Source organism: Paroedura picta, chromosome 1 (genome assembly GCF_049243985.1).
Source record: "Paroedura picta isolate Pp20150507F chromosome 1, Ppicta_v3.0, whole genome shotgun sequence".
Taxonomy (NCBI): Eukaryota; Metazoa; Chordata; class Lepidosauria; order Squamata; family Gekkonidae; genus Paroedura; species Paroedura picta.
The window spans coordinates 137,821,513-137,839,483 of NC_135369.1; the positions used below are offsets into that span (position 1 = coordinate 137,821,513).

At 46.3% G+C, this 17,971-nt stretch overlaps 1 protein-coding gene across 5 annotated transcripts in view; it reads right to left on the minus strand.

Moving 5' to 3' along the window:
• MRAP2 (melanocortin 2 receptor accessory protein 2) overlaps window positions 1–15,682 on the minus strand; it is a 32,447-nt gene extending 16,765 nt beyond the window's left edge. Inside the window, exons 1-2 of one of the 5 annotated variants that reach the window (XM_077305386.1) lie at window positions 6,921–10,396; window positions 4,471–4,815 (exon numbers count right to left, since the gene is read on the minus strand). Coding sequence is in view for 1 of the 5 variants with exons in the window: in XM_077305360.1 (XP_077161475.1) it covers window positions 15,491–15,579 (89 nt within the window). In the remaining 4 variants the exon portion in view is untranslated. Of the gene's footprint in view, window positions 1–3,488; window positions 3,641–4,470; window positions 10,397–15,490 lie in introns of those variants that run through there. The other 4 variants (XM_077305377.1, XM_077305360.1, XM_077305367.1 and 1 more) reach the window with 4 other exon arrangements.
• Between the last annotated feature and the right edge of the window lie 2,289 nt (window positions 15,683–17,971).

The window sequence follows — 17,971 nt, forward strand, 5'->3', positions numbered from 1 at the left end:
AATACTTTAAAACAGTGGTCCATAATCTTTTAATCACCAGGGACCGGTCAATGCTTGATAATTTTACTGAGGCCCGGGGGAGGGGTAATCTACCAGAGCAGGGGTAGTCAACCTGCGGTCCTCCAGATGTTCATAGACTACAATTCCCATGAGCCCCTGCCAGCGTTTTCTGGCAGGGGCTCATGGGAATTGTAGTCCATGAACATCTGGAGGACCACAGGTTGACTACCCCTGTACTAGAGGACCCGTCATTGGATGGCGCTGGAGGGGTGGGCTTAGCTGGCGGCCGCTATGGCTCCTCTGATTGAGCAAACGGACGAAAAGATCTGTTGAGAAAGCTGGCCTCTGTTTCTTTTCGCCGTGGTCGCTGAAGGCAGCGGGCAGGAGCCTTGTTGCTGCTGAGTTGTGTGGGCTGCCCTGGGAATAAGGCGCTCCTGGACGTGAGATGAGGGAGTCCTAGTCAGAGCAGGAATGGAGAAGGGGAGCTTTGTGACCTGGACTTCTGCAAAGTTGGGTCGACATTAGTGGGCTGAAGCACCTAACTTTTTAGACAGAGCCGTGGCCCGGTAACCACTGATCCACGAACCGGTCCCGGTCCCTGGACCGGGGGTTGGGGATCACTGCTTTAAAACAAACATCTCACTATTGCCTTATCAGGGGTAAGCTTTTAGGAAAAGGCAAAATTGTATTAAAATCTGAGTAACATAAAGGTATCTCTGAAAAGAAAGGAGCAGCTGGTGAAAACAGTCAGGACAGGGGGGTTATTGCACCTCTGTTACACTTCACTGTCTCTCTTAATTGGTCTTTTTTAACAAGCCAGTAACAGAATACACAGGCAAAAGATACTTGGTTCCTAGCCACCTCCTCCCAGGAGGGAAACATAAGGGCCGTTATGCATTCCTTCAATATTGAAATGAAGGGGGTCCTTTAACGTTATGACTTAACAGAATATGAGAAAGCCAAGCATTATGATGCTTCAAAACATTTCACTTCTGAATTTCTTTCTGTCTCAGTGGGAGGCTGCCTCTGTATAAACATCTAAAAGCTTGAGAGCATCTTCCAAGAAATAACTGTCTAGGGCTGCCAACCTCCAGCTGGTGACTGGGGATCTGGAATTACGACTGATCACAGGCAAAAGAGAAGGTGCTTCGAAGGTGAACTCTGTGGCATTATGGTTCCCCCCTTCCCCAGGCTCCACCCCCAAAATCTCCAGGTATTTCCCAATTTACAGCTGGCAACTCTAACCATTCCTGCTAAATATAAGAACTGTACAAAGGTGCTGTCAAAATAAAATAGAACAAAAGTGTTTTTTCGTGGGATGACTGTGGAACCTTTGAATAAAAGAGGGGAAAATATTTAGGACTTATTATTATTATTATTATTATTATTATTATTATTATTATCATTGTCGTTGTCGTTGTCGTTGTCGTTGTCGTTATATTTAGTTATTTATTAAATTTGTTTACCACCATTCTTGGCATGCTGGCTTATTGCAGGTTACACTATAAAGCCCCACATCAATAAAACTCCACTAAAAACAACATTGTACAATACAGCATGGCAATAAAAAAATAAATCCTTCCCCATAATGGTACTTAAGGGCTGGGATGTTTCATGAAGGCCATAACTGAGCAAAATGTTCCATCTTGTGCAGTGGGCAACCTAAGTAATTGTCAAGCATTGAGACATGTAAAGAATCCAATTTCCATTACAGAGAAACCTGCTGTTTCTCAATGAATTGAATTTATGTTTCTTTGTGTTTTATAATACAAAGGCTTAAAATATGAGGGTGCCAACTTCTAGGTGAGGTCTGGAAATCTCCAGGAATGACAACTGACCTTCAGACTACATCAATCATTTATTTATTTAAATTATTAATTCCACTTCTTCTCCTAGAGAAAATGGATATTTTGGAAGGTGCCCTGCATGGCATTATAGTGTGCCAAGGACCCTCCCTCAGTAAACCCTACTTTCCCAGGATCTGCCCTCAAAACTCCAGCTATTTCCAAACTCAAGATTGGCAACTCTGTTGAAATACAATATTGTGGAGGTCATGCAAGATGTATATACCTGGGTTTGCACAAAGAAATCTGGGGCAAGTATAGGCACACATCCCTTCTTTTCTTTTCTTTTTTTACAAATTGTTCCACCATTACATTATTCTGTGCCATAGCATCAGCTCAAAAGAAAGCCCCTTACTGCACAGCTACAAAAAATATGCAGCTGGCTGGATTAGAACACAGACTTGCTGCCACTTTCCTCAAAAAGCTCACAATACTTTTAGGAAATGGGTTGTTGGGGGGAGAGTTTCCATAAGAGTCAAAGAAATGGCAAGTCAGTGTTCTCCAGGATGGCTGTAGGGATGGGTATTCAAACTATGCCCCATAGGACTTCAACACAGTCTCTATCTTTTTGGTGTATGGAATAGTAAATAACGTAGATGTTAGCTGCAGGGCATCTGTGGTATCTATGATTGATCTCTGTGAGATTTGTTACAATCATGTTGATTGGAACAAAGTTTGATTCCAGTGGCACCTTTAAGACAAACAAAGTTTAATTCTGGGTATAAGCTTTCTTATATCTGAAGAAGTGTTCATGCACACAAAAGCTACCCAGAAGCTATCCTCTTACAATGTAGCTGGGTTCACTTAATTTGGAACAGCTTCAGAAACATGTCCTACTACATATTTAGCAATATTTCAAGCTACAGTTTTCACATGGGACTTTATGAACTAAAAATCCTCTTCTCAAAAGAGGGACATCATTCAGAAAAAGCTCCAGAATATACCCTCTACCCCTGCCCCATACATAACAGGGGCTCTGTGGTACCCAAGACTGGCATAACTGTCATGGGACATGTAGTAATTCCTAGAAAGGTCTGGATCACCATAGATTTTTAAAACAGCCATCTCTGTATGCTTAGAAGACCAGCTTTCTGAGGACATAAGTGACATTTCACAATCAGCTTAACAAAACAAAACGGCATGTTCTTGTTCTGGTCAACCTTAGTTTCAATACTGACACTGTCCATGTGGCGCTCATTCACAGGGATAAAATGAGGCTTATTAAAGATACTGTTGATATAGTTGCAGCAGGGCTCACCATTCACAGGGATGCAATACACAAATGCGCATAAACATCACCCACAGTTTGGTGATCCACAAAGCCTGACTAAAAGTAAAAAGTGTTAAATCCTCCTTTGATATCTGCTGTGAAAGGTTTCTTTAACAGGCTGATGACACAGATTTATAGATTTGACATAAAGGGTATTTAAAGCTTCTTCTTTCTCCTGCTTCTCTGAGGTTCCCTTATCTTCTGACTCTTACACAAGGGCCTGTTATCTCCCAGTTTGAATAATGAGTTGTAAACCTGATCCATATATTCTTTTTTGAAAACCAGGGGCCATTCCGCACCAGGATCTATGTAGCAAATTGGTTGTGGAACGAAAAACCACCATTATAAATAGTGGAATTTGTCATTATGCATACCTGCCTTTGTAGTGGAATCCAGTTGCGTTTCTATCGTTTCCCACAGGTTTCCGGTCTCGGCAAAAATCGCTAGCCAGGAAGTGATATTGCCGAGCTTTATCCCGCCCCTGACCGTCAATCAAACGAGCAGCCAATGGGCAGCCGTTATCATGCTCCCGAAAAGCCCCTTTCCCTTTAAGGAAGGTTTAAAAAAACACACACACACGTTGCAACGAATCTGCGTTGATTCGTTCAACGGAGAGACCCATCTAGCTAGCAGGTGGTGTTTGAGCTGCCGTTTCATCGTTGCCACGCTCCCCCCAAGTGAAAAAAAAATACCCCCCCCCGCACGAGCGCGATTTTTGGGCAAAAATAGAGTGAAAAATAAAGGGCAAATAAACCAGCAAACGGGGCTGTGTGTTGCTTGGTGCTTGGTGACTTTAAACAGTTCTGGGGAGGGACTGCAGCCGGGGAAGCCTCGCTGGGTAAACAAAGGCTCGACAGTGTGTTGATCTCCGCTCGCTCCGAGAAAAAAAAATGGTGATCGCTTTGCCGGAAGATCAGAGGAGAGAGCTAGGGGGAGGGACTTTGCAGAAACCACAACAATGGTAACGCACAGAACTTTCCCGCTAGTGTTGCAGATTGGTTGCAAGAGTGTAGCGCTTTCTGGAGGGTGAATCCACTTTTTGGGATTTCCCTGAAAGCGCTACAACGAAGCGCTTTTTGCGGATCGGTTTCAGGAGTGTTGCAGATTGTCAACGACATTGTGCATAACAGCAAATCACTCGCAATTTCAATTTGCAACCATTATGCAATTTTGAACGAGTGCGGAATGGCCCCAGGTATTGCAAGCAATAGACAATTGTAGTTATAAGAAGGCTAAAAGATTTCATTGAAGATCAATTTATCTTTTCTTTCCATTATGTTTTCAGACCAAGACAGGCAGTCATGTGCCTATCGCACAACTCATACCAATATCTGATAATACAAGTGTGGCTCTTACAATTCTCCTCATGGCTGATTTACATTTCCAAGGTGGAATGAAGTCTGTGTCTTCATCAATTTTCAGGCATAGAAGGTGTCTCATGGAGATGAACCTTTTGCAGGGGCTCTCTGCTGCTGCTGCTGGTTCCTTAAAAAAAAAAAGATTTAAAATGCAATTTAAGCCTTTTCAAACATGGTAAAAACTTTATGTTCCCTTCCTCGCCACTTCCTCCCCAAACAACTGAGGCCTTACATGTATGGGATGTTCTCTGCTGGAATCACATTCTCCCAGGTGTGATTTGGACCGTTCTCTGAAGGCCTGGTGTAACTTAATTGAGGAAGTTCCAATACATTGCCTGGGCTTCTAGAACAGTAAGAAATACATTTTAATTCTTTCTTAAAAGTTCTATGTGTAATTTATATTTGACACCCAGTTACCTCCTGCCCCTTCCCTTCCATCTTCCAAATTACCTGTGTTTGAGAGATGTCTGTTGAAAGCAGGTCTGGGAATCTGGAGAAATTTCCAACAGCCTGTGGTGTATCTGAGGAAGATCAACACTGCCATTTCCAGTGATGTAGAAGGGGAGAAAGTGGCCTGGTCATGCTATTTCTGGAGATGTGGCCGACTCACATCATTTCCAATAATATGCAAGGGGCATGTCCTAATATGCAAACTGCCTGATTAATATGAAAGGTGTGTACTCAGGCCTGCGTGGAACCTAAACTGGTTCAGTAACTCAGCTGGATTCCCCCTGCTGGGGACAAGGCAGAGGACAAGTGCCTGCTAGTTCTGGTGGACTGTTTTTGTTTGTTTGTTTGTTTGTTTGTTTGTTTGTTTGTTTTATCACCATCAACCTCCTGGTTTGGTACTTTGGTATCTTCCTGTATTGTCTGGCTAAGGCTGAATTGGAGGCACAGAACTGTGGTGGTTCCATTCCTGTCAGGCAGGCTGGTTTCAGAAGGTGGGGGAACTGGCATTGTTTGAAACCACAGCAGTTATGTCATGTTGTGCCACAGGTTCTCTTGTGATATTTAAAATCTAGGGGAGAGGTCATATGTCATCCAGAGTTTGGCTTTAAATGTCAACAAATCTTTGATAATATGAATATTTCTTCTTTCTCTCAGGTGAAGCTGTTAATATTTCAAACCAGTTCAGCTAAGACTCAAATACTGTTGGTAAGAACTCACAACAATGGAAGTGGGAAACAGTCTACTTGGGATGGGTTTGAATTCTTCTTGAGGAAGCAGGTTCACAGCTTGTGGATGCCATCACAGCTGGATCTACAGTTGGACACATTGTTGCCCCGTTTGCTAGCTGCAATCCTTCCTCAAGAAGCCAAATCTTAACATGGTAATCCAAGATTACTATAATGTTTTCTATGCAGGATAAAGTCTTGACATTTCAGTTAGTTCAAGATGCATCAGCTAGCTTGCTAGCTGATATGGATTTCCAATTAGCATATAAAACCAATGGTTGAACATCTTCACTTGCTTCCTATTTCTCATCCTAATTCCAACTGCTGCTTTTAACCTTTAAGGTCCTACATGGATTGGTACCAGAGAGCTTAAATGACCACTTGCTTTCATATACCCCTGCCTAGATACTGAATTCATTAGCCTAAAGGAGGTCAGTCATGGCTAGGATTAGGACACATTTTTTGGAAAGTTTATTCTGAGAGAGGTAAATGAAGGGGCTGTAAAAGGGAAATACAGAATTCAGAAAATAAATTGATTGCTAACTCTAAACTTACAAGGTTTTTTTCTTTTTAAAAAAAAATCTTTATGCTTATCCTGCAAAGCAGGTAAAACAAGAGGCGTTCAAAAGATAACAAAATCTCCTCCTTGCGAGTTTTTCTTTTTACAGTTCAATGGGGAAAAGGAGGATTGTCTATAACTAACTAGAATGTATGGAGCTATATGTGAATACTCCCTCTGCAAGGATCAAGACCAATTACTGGTTTCCATAGGATCAAATGAATTTTGCATTCTGCATTTCTGTAACCATGACCAAAACTGAAAATAGAATGTAGTGCAGACAATGTACTACAAAGGTCTCTTGGGAGATGAGCATTTTACGTATTAAATGCAGGACAAATTTCTCAGAAATGACCTCGTAAGTATGGATGGAACGCCATTTTCTTCTTCCCATAAAGTACTTAGCAGAGCACTAAGTGTTAAACTTTGAGGCTTATGAAATAGAGTTTTAATCAGTAACATTCTTCAAAAAAATTTCTTCTAGCTCAAGAGCAAATGGGTGTTGACTCAGAGTGCCTTCTTTGACATAATGGCTCTTATTGCTTAATTGGGTAAAATATGTCATAATCAAAAATCTTTTGGGTAAGAAAATCTGAGGTCTTTATGTTCATTATGTAGAAAACCACACTTTCCCCCCCTTCAACAGACCCTCATCTCTCTGTTAATGCACCAAGGCTCCCAAGCAAACAATTGACTAAAAGCGTCTAAATTCACCAGCCTGTCCTCTTCACCAGCCTGGCCCATTTGTTGAGCTTGTTCACATTCGGCCACTGGTCCTCATCAACATTTTCCTTTCCAGTTTCTCTGCATTATACGCAACCACCAGACCTATGGTTGAGGCAAGGAATACCATCAGGAAAGTGCTGGCCTCCCTGCTTGAGAACCATCTATCTCTACCAATTAAATACTCAACCCTCAGAAGGTCTAAAAATTCAAAACAGGCAGTTTTAAATAAAGTTTTATAATTTTAAAACTTAATTGTTTAACCTGTTATGTATTTACTTTGTCTATTGTTTTATTCTAATGTTACCTGTCCTGAGTCAATCGAGGAGGGTAAGATATATCATCATCATCATCTTTCAGAAACAAAAGTGTTTTTATAGTTTAACCAGAAATGTTAATACGCTTGCAATACTGAGTTCAGTTCTGATTGTTGTACATCAAAAAGGATATTGCAGAGCTGGAAAAAGTACACAAGAAGGAAACCAAAATGATTCAGAGAACACCCACTGAAGCTGATGGGAAATACAGCTGACCTAGGTCAATTAACCCCCCCCCCCTCATAAGATGGTGGAACACTACACCAAATTAGGTTGCCCTCGCTGGGTTCCAGCTTGCTCTGATGCTTCTGTTACCAAGAACCCCCTACCTAGATGTGTGCTGCCTATCCTGAGACTATCTTGACTCAATTTGCCCTAGCAGCCATTTTGGGAGATTGCAATGCCTTGCTTTGGAAAAGGTGAGGTCAAGGCTCTCCTTAGTCAGGATATTATAATGAGTGGCCAAAGGGGGACTGATTCACTGATTGGACAGCTGCATGCCTATCTACCCATCACCATAGGGGCTTGCAAAGCCAGGCAGGAACCTAGACCTATCAATGCAATTTCAGTAGCAAAGGTGAGTCTTCCTGAGTCCTAAATCTAATTATTAGAAAGCAGCCAGGTAGGCTTGATAAGCAGTAACTGCCTGTGCCTGAATTGTCTCCTATCAGCCTACCTCAGGCATGGACAGAGCCTCCACAGTGCCAATGCTTTTGTCCCTGCCTGTATGTAATCACCCTTTGTTGCTCTTCTGCAAATCCCCAACTCAATCAGAGCCTGGAAATCCATAGAGGATCATCCTGGACCACATTCCTAGATTTTACAATTACTACTTTGATATTCTTCTGTGCTGACTCCTCCAACTACCACTGTCCTGCCAGGCAAAATGTTGTAGTCTCATCCCCTCTTCTTGCTCAGAGGTTGACAACTCCTTTCTCTTTCAGAAGAAGCAAGTGGTGTGTGGACTCTCATCCCCTCCGCTGCCATCCAGAGGCCACCAACACCTCTTGTCTTCCCTTGGGACTCCAGCATATTACTCTGTCCCAAAGGATTGTATCTCTGCTGCTTTCTCACCTTCTTATTATTCCCTGGGAATTTAGGAAATTGTGCCTAAAGCTTTCTACTCTCAATCTCTGGATCACTGAAACTGACTCTACCCAGCTCAGCAGACTGAGGATAGATAAACTTCTGCTTATGCCTTTTCTCTTAGAACTCTCCCCTCTCTTCTTTAAATCCATTTCTTTCCCACTTCTCATTGTGGCCATTCTCTGGTGCAGAATTCTCACCCAGTTAGAGGCTTGGTCTCTTTCATAGTTTCTCTTCTAGTGTGGATTTTCACACACACATCGTTCTGAACACAACCATTTCACTGTTCTTATGTTTACATACCTTTCAATTCCTCAACCCTCATATTTCCTTACATGAACTCTATTGAGTAGTGAGCTCAATAAGGTGCAGAGTTGCTTGTGGAGTGAAACATCAGCTCCTTATTTAGGTCATACCAAATAAGAGAACTAGAGAATGACAGCCCACCACCCAAACTTATATACAATTCAGGATTTCCACCACAGCCTGTGACTGGCTCTGTGCAAATCCCTTGGTTTAAACTAACTGGAGGATTCAAACAATCCAATGGCTGGATGGATCCTGCATGTAAACCCATAACATTAAGTTCCCCACTGTATGAATTGCAGTTCCCACGCTGCAGTTCCACTTCACTGCGTAAACAACAAACTTGTTTTGGAAAAAATCAGGTTATTTTGAGGTTACTTGTAGTCCACTGGCAAATTATCCCAGTAAATATCTCTAAATCAAATATTCTACTCCCCCAATTAGCAAGTATGTTAGCTTTCCAAGCTGGCCAAACTGTACAAGCAGGAAGTTTTTTGCCCAGGACGCTAAGCTTACTTTCCCCAAATTGTCATGGTGCCGGGTAAGTGTCCTGAACCCATGTTAGAGAGTCCACATGTATGTCCCCCCCAAAAAAAAACAATTCCCCAAGAGTTGTAGCACAAAGCTTCCCCCTCCCAATCAGGAAGGAGATTCATTTTTAAAAGAAGTAAGACTCGTGACTCCATTAGGGTTAGCAATAAAGAAGCATTATACATCTATGATTAGATACATAGGTATTTTACAGGCCCTTTAAAGCATGGAGAAAGGGGATTGAATGCCTCGATTGATTGACAGGTAGAAGAGAGTTGTGTATAAAGCACATTGCTATCTTCCGCCATTTCAAGCAGTACTTGTGGAGGGGGAGAAGCACGAAATGGCGGCAGAGAAGAGCAAAAAGGTGAGGAGAGGCCGGGAGGCATGATTATATTTAGCATTAAGCCATTCAGCTGGCATAACTCTATTTTTAACCATGTGCAGAAATGCCCCAAGATTAGTCTTGTAAGGTTTGGCAGGATCAGACTGTCTTTCTTTAATTTTGTATATTGAATCCTATGCTAGTAATGAGCTTTATGCATCTGTAAGCATCATTAGGGACTATGTATCCCTTCTAAGAACCTCTTTAGAGCAGTAGTTCTCAACCTGGGGGTCATGGCCTTTCTTAAACATAATTCTTACTTTTCCCTAACTCTCATGATAGGGGAGAGTTAGAAACGTGCTTAGGAAATATGTTGAGAATTGCAGCTCGGTATTTAGAGTCAGTGAGATTATGACAGCCTTTCTCTTCTTTTTCTTGTCTACATGCCCAATTATATAGAATCACTGATCACTAATAAAACTGCTAGAAACTAGGTCGGAGGTTGCCAGCCTTCCTGAGCCTGTGAGCAGCTTTGGCATGTTGGAAAGTGGTAGTATTATCGAAAATGACAGGTGCAGGAAGTGGTGCCAAATGCATTACTCTCCTCCTTCTTTTGCAAAAGAATCGAAATAGAAGCAAAAAGAAATGGAGAAAAAGATTTGAGGAGAGTAAAGGGAGAAGGAGGAATGAAAAAGGAAGAAAAACTGGTAGAGGAAGATAGAGAAGGGGAATAAAATGAAGAAAGCTGAGAATGGAACCACAAGCCTGGATGCTTACTAGTGCTCCTGATCCTCCAGTTGCTATGGTGCTATTGTCTTTCATTTGAATAAGGGCAGCCAGTAACAAGCCCTGCATCAGAATGAAATTTGGGGCACCTTCTGGGCCAGCTTGGTATAACAGATAAGAGCAGTGGCTTCTTATATGGCAAGCCAGGTTTGATTCCCCGCTCTCCCACATGCAGCCAGCTGGGAGACCTTGGGCTCACTACAGCACTGATCTGGCTGAGCAGTGATATCAGGACTCTCTCAGCCTTACCTACCTCACAGGGTGTCTGTTGTGGGGAGGGGGAAGGGAAGGCAATTGCAAGCCGCTTTGAGACTTCTGGCAGAGAAAAGTGGCATATAAAAGCCAATTCTTCTTCTTCTTCCATATGTCCTTCCTCTATTAACAAAATATGAAACTGGTCTAAGTTTCAGGACCTTTCCCATGTTTTAGTTGGAAATGTTTTCTCCATCTTATGGATATGGTGTAGGGATGCCAACCTCCTGGTGGGACCTAAGGTAAAGGTATCCCCTGTGCAAGCACTGGGTCATGTCTGACCCTTGGGGTGACGCCCTCTAGCGTTTTCATGGCAGACTCAATACGGGGTGGTTTGCCAGTGCCTTCCCCAGTCATTACCGTTTACCCCCCAGCAAGCTGGGTACTCATTTTACCAACCTCGGAAGGATGGAAGGCTGAGTCAACCTTGAGCCGGCTGCTGTGATTGAACTCCCAGCCTCATGGGCAGAGCTTCAGACTGCATGTCAGCTGCCTTACCACTCTGCGTCACAAGAGGCTCTTAGGTGGGACCTAAGGATCCCCTAAATTACCATTAATCTACAAACAATAGAGATCAGTTCCCCTGGAGAAAATGGATGCTTTGGAGGTTGGAATCTATGGCATAATACTCCAGAATCGTCCCTGTCTTCCCCAGGCTCCTTCTCCAGGTTTCCTGAGTTGATTCTGGTAACCTAATGGTCATCCCCTGTTGATGGTCTGGGGAGACCTGGCTACCCTAAGGCAAAGAGAAGAAGAAGAAGAAGAAGAGTTGGTTCTTATATGCCGCTTTTCCCTACCCGAAGGAGGCTCAAAGCGGCTTACAATCGCCTACCCTTTCCTCTCCCCAGACACCCTGTGAGGGAGGTGAGGCTGAGAGAGCCCTGACATCACTGCTCGGTCAGAACAGCTTTATCAGTGCTGTGGCGAGCCCAAGGTCACCCAGCTGGTTGCATGTGGGGGAGCGCAGAATCGAACCTGGCATGCCAGATTAGAAGTCCGCACTCCTAACCACTACACCAAACTGGCTCTGAACAAGGCTGCTGGAGATCCCCTACCTAACATCAGTTCTCTCTACAGCAAGACAGATTCTGTATCTCAGGCTGCTTTTCCTTCAACCAACTCATATCTAGTTCCTTTTCTTCTCTTCCCAACTTTGTGCTAATTCATACTTACAAAGTCCATGTGATGGACAAGTCTCAAGGATTTTTGGCCAGATAGGTAGCTGACAACTGAGGCCCCTAAGCCTGCATTTGTCAGGGTCCACAGCCTGTGAGGATGAGCTCCAGCCCTTTATTTATCACTGTCACTAAGCATAATAAAGCTCAAGTTGACAACTCACTCCCTAACTAATTGGCCCACCCTGGTGGTTTAGCCCCAATCAGGAGGATGCTTTCAGGCAGGAAATGCTAATAAGGAGTCAGCTCCCCACCTTCAATTTCCTGCTGGTTTCAGAATTTTCCTAGGTGGAAAAGGGGGCAGCCTAAGAGCACTGGCCTGCTGGCAATAAGTTGCCCTGGCCTCCTGGCCTTTTTCAACTTAGAGCACATGGGTGTGGGGGGGAAGCTGCCTCCTGGCACAGCTTCTGTGTGCCTTGGGGGGGGGGTCTGTGTGAGACCCAGAAATAGCCCTCTGCCAGTCCTCTGGGAAGTGGGGCAGGAAAAGCTTCTGCCCTTGGAATGCTTACTCATTAGTAAGTTATGTGTGGCTTGCAATTTGCAATCTGAGAAGGGAGTAAAGTGTTGAGGGTAACCATCGCAGGCAATTGTAGCAGGGAACATAATGCTGATGTGGGTGGGATTGGGAAGATGCAGAGTTTCCCTTTCTATATGGGTATCACCTTGGTTTTGCTGCAGTCTTTCCAAGACCATCACAACAAAGCAACTTTGAGACCAATGGCGTGGAAGATGGGGAAAATGTAGAGGGGGCACAGAAGCAGCATGAGGGGGAGACACTGTTTATCAGTAGCGCCTTCCCAGTGGAAGAATAGTTGGTTTTTATACCCTCCTTTTCACTGTGTAAAGGAGTCTCAGAGTGGCTTATAATAGCCTTCCTTTCCTCTCCCCACAACAGACACCCTGTGAGGTAGGTGAGGCTGAGAAATCTCTGAGAGAAACTGCTATGTGGCTAGCCCAAGATTACTCAGCTGGCTCAAGGTCACCCAGCATGGGGAGGAGCAAAGAATCAAATCCAGCTGGCCACATTAGAAGCCACTGCTCTTAACCACTATACCAAGCTGTACAAACTGTGATTGCCTTAAAGAGATGTAGCTAGAGCACAGGCAGAAGAAGCTGTTGCAAGAGGATGGTATCTTTTTTGACTTGTTCATTGACTGCCATGGGATTCTTTTCCCTTAAATTTGGACCTTCTGGCCAGTGGCTTCAGAGCAATCCAAGAAGGGAGACATTCAGGTATTTCCTACATGGAGAGGTGATTATGTGGTTAATAAAGTTTACAATTTGAGAAGGGACAAATGCTTTTGTCTTCTGTGGTCTCTTCAACTCACCTTGAGATCCATATGTGTGGGGTTCTGATTAATTCCCCCCCCATTTTGGTTAAATTGAAGTAGTTTGTTTCTACACAGAAGTCTGTTGAGTCAGTTCAACTAACACAATTCCCTTGACCCCCTTTTTTCAACCTTAAGCTGTGATAATGCCAAAGAACATAACAGAAAGCAAGAGCACATTCATGGATGAAAAATTCATTACCTTGTGGAGAGCATGACTGTAATTTATGACTTGTCCATGCCCATGTTACCCATCTGTCTTTGTCTATAACAGGGGTAGTCAAACTGCAGCTTTCCAAATGCTGGCAGGGGCGCATGGGAATTGTAGTCCATGGACTTCATGGAGGGCCACAGTTTGACTACCTCTGGTCTATAACAACCCAATTGGCACAGGCTATAGAACAGAGCCTTATGGGCTGCCCTTGTACATTTTTATTTCCTGGCACATGTAAACTATCTTATAAGTATAGGAATTGGACTAGTACACCTGGCAAAATAGAGTTTTCATCCACAGCTGTTACATTTATTTATTAAAATATTTAACCTCACATTTTCTCATGTTCATACAGGTGCACACCACAGGGATCTGGCTGTGAACATATCAACAAACACAACATGCTTGATATCTCTGGCAGAGCCATCCTAAAAAAATTACACTTTCTACATCCTCTGAAGGCTTATCACTTTGTTTAAGACTGTAATTCAGCAATAAGTCTTGCTGAACTTCGTGGGACTCCCTCCTGATTCAACATTGTGGCCCCGCAGTCTTTCCTTTACCTTTCCCATGAGTCCCTTCATTCTGATCTCCTCCCCAACAAAATTTAGATGAAGGTGTGTGATTGTATTTTGCTATCGTTCTTCCCTCGTCATCCTGACTACTCTCTTCTCCAGATTATCAAGGTAGAGTACATTTCTAGTCTTGATAGCTACAAAGTCAAATAACTGAGCAATGGCTAGAGAAATATCTGAACCAGGGAGCAGGGTGTGGGGGTGCTGAGAAGGCTCTCCGTCATTTGGGGCTTCTTGCTCTTCTAGAAAGCACAGAAATGTGCCTGTGGTCCTTTATTAGTAAAAAAAAAAATGTGATTACACAGCTGTCCACTGGCAACAAAGCAAGCGGCAAGTGACACCTGTCCCAGCCACACACTATGTAAAATAAGCAGCAGAAAGTCAAATCTTCACTGAAAACGGCTTGAAAGTGCTGCCTAAATCCCAAATTCCCCTCTGTTTGTCTTATCTTCCTTTGGGGGGAGTATTCTCTACAGAGGAGCTGCAGTGTGCCCCGCGCACAGACAGAAGATTGGCTTCGTTTCCAGAAAGCAGCCCTGAGCAATGTTGAGCCTTCCTGTTCTTTTGAAAGGGTTCTTCCTCTTTTACAACCCCCCCGCCCCCCGCTCCTCATCCTCAGGAAAGAGTACGCAAAGGCAGCTCATTCCCTGGGCATCGTGCGCTGGAGGGTCAAAGACCTCCTTCGTGGCTGAGAAGGCGGGAGAGGCACCCTCACCCGGGCAGCACCGCACGGAACTAGACGCCGGTGTCAGGCAGCTCCCTGTTCTCAGCTAGGCGACTGGGGGGGGGGGGGGGGCGTGTAGCCGTAAAGGTAAAACGGGCCGTTTACTAGGAGGCTTTTATTTGTGATGTCAATAATAAAAATAAAATAAAGATAGCCTTCTCAGGATTTCTCTGTTGCTTTTAGCCGCCCGGCAGCTTCCGTTTCCCTTTTATTGGCCGTGCCCCTCTGCAGTTTTCAGCGGCTCTTCACTTGCGGCGGTCAGGCGCGTCTCCCCCTGCGGAGAACGGCTCTTCCCACGGGACGCCCAGCCCGGCTCCTGGCAGTGCCGGAGAGAGCGGCAGCGAGGCTTCCTTCTGCGCCGCAGCCCCCGCCCGCCCACACGTTCGGGCGCCGGAGAACAGCCTCGGCCGATCATCCCGACCCCCGGTTACAAGGAGAGCAGCGCTATCGCTCTCCCGGCCCCCTTTTGGCCCCAACAAGCGGCAAGATGACGGCAGGAGGACTCTCTCCCGGCCCCCCCCCGGCCCCCGCGAGAGTTGTTTACCACGCGAGTTGAGTGCACGAAATGCCCCACTGACACACGCGCGCCCCAAGTCGCTCGTACAACCCCAGTCTGGTTTCGGACGACGCTTTGGGCACAGCCGCGCATCACGGCGCCAAACCCGTCGGTGCCTTCTGGAAATGGGATTTGCAAAGCTTTCTAGCCACTGGAGCCATAAAGTTCCAGTCTTCAAGCTGCCTGCCTGGAAACCGACGGCTCGGCGCTGCTTCTGGCAACCGGGGGGGGGGGGGAGAAGTGGTGCCCATCAGGCTGCAAAGAGGAACAGCTCCCCTCCACCCACACACAGACGCCCGCAGGCACCGGCCCAGCGAGCACAAACTCCCGTGAGCTGCCAAGCGAAGGCCGCGTGGGGAGGGGGCTCCCCCCGCCGACACATTTACCTGTCCCCGGTCCGCCTGCAAGCGCGCCCCTGCCTCTTTCGGCCGCCTGCCGCTTTCTGCGCTCCCGGCCGCCGGCCTGCCCCTTTCATTCATAAAAGTCTCGCGCGACGCCAGGCAAGGGGCGGGCAGGCCCCTCCTCCGGCGGCTTCCCACCCGCGAGCGCGCGTGGCATTTTTGTTGCCTGCATCTAGACTACAGGATGGACCAGCCTGCTCCTCCTCCTCCCCGCCCCCCCCGCCCCCTTGCGGCGCGCCTTTGGTTGGCCCGCTGTCTAGAGTGGCGCTCTCCTTCCTCCAAGCGTGTGGGCGAGCTCTTGGCGCCGCGAAGTCTTTTGAGCCCGCTGGTCTCTGTCGGTGGGTGCCTGATCAGCGGGGAGCCCCAGGACCAGGGCAGCCACAGCCAGAGCGGGATGTGAAGAGGCTGGAACCGTCCCCGCCCCGCGCTTGTCGCGGCCTCCTGCGGGGGGGGGGGGAATCTAATGTTGGGCTTTTACCCCTGAACAGAAAGGGGTAGGTGGGAGAATGCGGGAGTAGGATGCTGGGGTGGAGGGAGGGGTTCCACTGTATTGGATGGCAGGGAGAAGCTTTTGACTGTTCCTTCTAGGGATGCCAACCCCAAACCACCACTCCCCCCCCCCCAGACTGAAGAGTTCAGTTCCCCTGGAGGAAATGGATGGTTGGGGCTGGGGGGACTCTGGCATTGTAGCCCATAGCTGTCCCTGTCCCCCCCCCCCCCCCCCGGCTCCATCCCCAAAGCTCGGGGAGTTTCCCAGCCTGGATTTGACAACCTTTTGCCCCATCTCCTGTCAATGTCTCAGGAAGGCTTGGAAACCCTAGAACTTTTTTTTTTAAGTAACCCCTTTATCCAACCAGCACAGACTTTGTATGAGGGCTTCTACCTGTTTTTTGCTGTATTCTTGTTGCTTTCTATTGGAAGCTTTTAACAAAGCATCCAAAGTCCTGACCTGGGGAGCCCAGTCTAGCCCAATTTCAAAAGTTAAGCTGGGTCATTGCTGGATAGGACTTGGATGGAAGCAGGGCTAACTTAACAGCCTTATAGACATCCCACCTACACCACCACTCACAGGAATAAAAATGTAAATTATCAATTAACTTATATTTATACTAGCCCTAAAGTCCGTTGCATGCAGGGATGCAACGTGTGCTAGAGCCCCCCACCCAGGCCGCCACCACCCCTGCTGGTGCCCGCATGACCCCACTTGCTGTTCCCCGTCGTGAGCTGGGCTCCCTCTGTCTTGGCAGAAGGGGGGCTGGCAGGGTTCTCCGCCTCTCTGCTGCCCTCTCTGGCAGCAAGTGCCACCATAGGTAGCAGGCCAGGCCTGCACATTACACCCATGTGTGCCACCACTGCTGCAGGGCCATGTCCACCAGCACCAGCAGCTCGGGCGCGCTGTGTGGGAGAGGCACAGATGAGGTGGCAGCCTGGTCCCAGCTGTAGCCGCTGTAGGTGGTGCCACTGCCACCATCATGAGGCCATTGCCGGCAGCACCACCAACTCGGCAGCACAGCTGCCACACAGAGGGCCGTGCAGGCGGGCTCAGGTCCATTGGATGAGCCGCATGAAGCTGGGTGGTGGGGGCTGGCGCTCTAGGGACCGGCCCAATCCAGGGTCACCTGGCTTTGCCAGGCACCCAAATTGGCCCGTATTCCCAGCCTGGACAGACCCAGACAGGATCCACCCTGGAGCCTGTTTCTATTTTATTTATAGAGCCAATGGTTAAGAGTGTTTATACTTTCAAAAACATGCTGTACAACAGAGATTAATGAACACAAAATATCAGTACATACTTAGGTTAGGAAGGTGGGCCCTATGCTTCTCGGGGCCCCTGGGGCAACTTCCCAGCATGCCTATGGTTAAGGCAGCCCTGGATGAAAGGCCACCAAGGAAGTCCAGGGTTGCCATGCAAAGGCAGACAATGGCAAACCACCTCTGAACATCTCTTGCCTTAAAAACCCTACAGTCAGCTGCAGATATAAAGGCACTTTACACACAACTGTCCTGGTCCCCACCTGGGTGTAATTTGCACAAAGTTTTTATTCCAATCCCAGGTCGATTCAGTCCCTGCCATCTCCACTGAATGCGATTTCCATTTCGATTTTGTCCAATTTAAAATTTCCCTCTGCAACAATCAAGATTGATCCGGAGTGACCCTCTTTATGCTGCGATAGAGTGCTTTTAACCCTCAATATTTTAAGAATTGGATTGAGAAACAATGAGCTCTGTGGTAGAGAAGCCCTGATTGCCCAGGGCTGACTCTGTAGTAGAGAAGCTGTGATTGGTCAAGGCTGCCCAGGTGACAAGCTAGCTTTAAAGGGGAAGCCCCTAATTTCTCAGCAGAAGCGTAGAGATTTGGGTCTTGGATTTTTGTTTGTTTGTTTTTTCTCCCTTCTTTGCTATTTGCAATCCTCTCCCCACCCACTCAAGAAAACACAGAAAGAGGCTTGGCTGTGATTGGCTCCT